The sequence below is a fragment of the Urocitellus parryii genome, chromosome 6, assembly GCF_045843805.1.
Source record: "Urocitellus parryii isolate mUroPar1 chromosome 6, mUroPar1.hap1, whole genome shotgun sequence".
Classification (NCBI taxonomy): domain Eukaryota; kingdom Metazoa; phylum Chordata; class Mammalia; order Rodentia; family Sciuridae; genus Urocitellus; species Urocitellus parryii.
In genome coordinates this window covers 184161084-184163477 of record NC_135536.1, presented here as the reverse complement: position 1 = coordinate 184163477, position 2394 = coordinate 184161084, and the positions used below count along the sequence as shown (strand labels likewise).

The 2394-nt window shown below is 46.4% G+C and overlaps 1 protein-coding gene across 1 annotated transcript; it reads right to left on the bottom strand.

Annotated features, from left to right (window-relative positions):
* Nucleotides 1–243: 243 nt before the first annotated feature.
* LOC144255377 (small ubiquitin-related modifier 2) lies at nucleotides 244–1218 on the bottom strand. The gene has a single exon (XM_077799940.1). The coding sequence runs from the start codon at nucleotides 1145–1147 to the stop codon at nucleotides 860–862; it is 288 nt and encodes a 95-aa protein (XP_077656066.1). The 5' UTR covers nucleotides 1148–1218; the 3' UTR covers nucleotides 244–859.
* Between the last annotated feature and the right edge of the window lie 1176 nt (nucleotides 1219–2394).

Here is a 2394-nt window from a genome sequence, read left to right as displayed (position 1 = left end):
ACATACTGAAACATTTATGGGTGAAATGATAATGATAGCTGGGATGTGATTTGATTTGAAATAAATTGGGAGGGGAAAGTGTGTGTGTGTGAGTAAGGAAGCCAGATTGGCTGTAAACTCATAATTGGTGAAGTGGAATAATGGGTATCTTGGAGTTCAGGACTACATTTCTCACTACTTTTGTATCTATTTCAAGTTTTTCATAATAATATGTTTTTTTTTTTTTTTTTTTTTTTTTTTCATTTTAAACAAGAAGTTTATTTAAACAACAAGACGCTTGACTTGAAGGGAAAACTATCTAGGAATCTTTTTTAAGAGTAATTTACCCCTACTTAAAGACAGATTGCCCTACATGTAACAGCTACGTACAAAAAAGTTATAAAATTGTCCTTGGTTTTACAATGATAAATGAAAAACATTAAAATTCTCCAATCGAACAAGGTATGCAAGGATTTTTATGTTGTTCAGGTTTTTTTTTGTTGTTTTTTTGTTTTTTGTTAAAACAGTGAGAGCAAAATAACTTACTGGAATATAAAGATAAGAGCTGAATGAGCATGCCACTAATGGAGAAAGGGGATATTTTCACAGAACCAGTATTTTTCCCCATCCCATCTCCATTTGATGTCAATCAAAACATATCATTGGCCATTTAGTTTAAAAAAAAAAATGCAATATGCTTGTGCACATACACCAGTTACTTTATGTACAATAAAGGAATGGGGAAGGGGAAAATGAAAGAATAAAGAAAACTATACTGTAGTAGTCAGGATGTGGTGGAACCAAATTGCAGTTTTCTAATTGAGAATGTATTCTTGGTCTGTAAGAACAGAGTTCTGGAGTAAAGTAGCAGGTTCCCTTTTTAGTAGACACCTCCTGTCTGCTGCTGGAACACATCAATTGTATCTTCATCCTCCATTTCCAACTGTGCAGGTGTGTCTGTTTCATTAATTGGCTGCCCGTCAAATCGGAATCTGATCTGCCTCATCGACAAACCCTGTCGTTCACAATATGCTTTCATTAGTTTACTAAGTGGTGTATGCCTCTTAATCTTAAACTGCACCACAGAACCATCCTGCCCCGCCACCTTCAAGTTAATATGATCGTTGTTCTCAGTCTTGACTCCTTCCTTGGGCTTTTCGTCAGCCATGGCGAGCGCCGGAGTCTCCTCAGCTGCCGCTTCACAAAAGAGGTACCAGGTCCGCACCGAACGAGCACACAAGCAGCTCCAATAATATGTTAAAAAGAAAAAAAAAAAAAGAAAAAGGAGGCAGGATGCACTTCCCTAAATCGCCAGAAGGTGGTGCTGCTGCATCTCTGCTGCCACCAACCCCCACCCCCCACCCCCAAGCAGGACACCAGGTCACCAGGGTTTCGGCTCTTCTGCACAACACTGATGTGGGGAGGGAACGCCTGTGGGTCAGCATGGATTTGCCTTTTCAGCATGTGCCCCAGTCCTCTCACGATCTCCATCTTTTAGGGCTTGGCCACTCCTGATCCACTATCTAGGTCTGTCCCGCTGTACCTATCGTAGGTTTCTGATCTTTACCTTGATCTTGGGGTCTCCATTCCTTCTCCTGTGCCCTCCCTGAACACCCGGAGGCCTGGCTCCTTATCTCACTCAGGTCCACAGGAGCTAGACTAGATGACCCCCACCCACCCTAGCCTCCAGGGTCGAGGCCCTCGCGGAGCCGGAGGCACATGGTTGGGTAGGCTGGCTGTGAGCCCCGACTGGAGCCAGTAACCCGGGGTCGCTGGAGCAGGCAGCGTCCACCTACTTTACTGTAGCACAGAGTGGAGCACCGTGGAGCAGGCCTTCTAGCTTTCTAAAGAAAGGGAGGCTCCATTTCTAGAACCCCAAAGGAAACCCACAAGAGTGCAGCATCGTGGACCCGCGTGGGGGTGATGCTGTCACTTGGGCTTCTTCTGGCCCCTGTGCCCACCTCTAGAGCAAAATACGCTGGGCTTCCCCGACTCTGGGCTCCTTACATTTCTGGCTGGCTGTCAGCCCAAGAGTTCTTACAAGCTTCTCTGAGACTCTAGTAATTCTCCTTGGCATTCATTCAATCCTGGAACTCATTTATTCTCTCATTCGACAATCACTTGTCCCATGTACTGAATTCCCAGGGGGACAATCTGACCAGCGTGGGGACTCTGTCCTGCAGCAGCCCACAGCTGGGTGGGCACAAACACACTCTGCGATGTGCATACAGACAGGGGGTCCCCAAATCAGGAGACATGGAGGAGAGGATGGCTGCCGCGGGAGGGGGCCAGGGAAGGCTCCTCGGGGGTGGTGACATTGGGACCTCGAGGAAAGCCAGGTGGAGAAGGAGCTGGGGAACCCTGGAAGGCAGTGAGACGCTGGCTTTCTCCAGGCAGTCACTTGAAGAGGACTCC

What these genes read in the sequence shown, in the direction of transcription:
- LOC144255377 (XM_077799940.1), bottom strand. Translation starts at nt 1,147, where the DNA reads ATGGCTGACGAAAAGCCCAAGGAAGGAGTCAAGACTGAGAACAACGAT.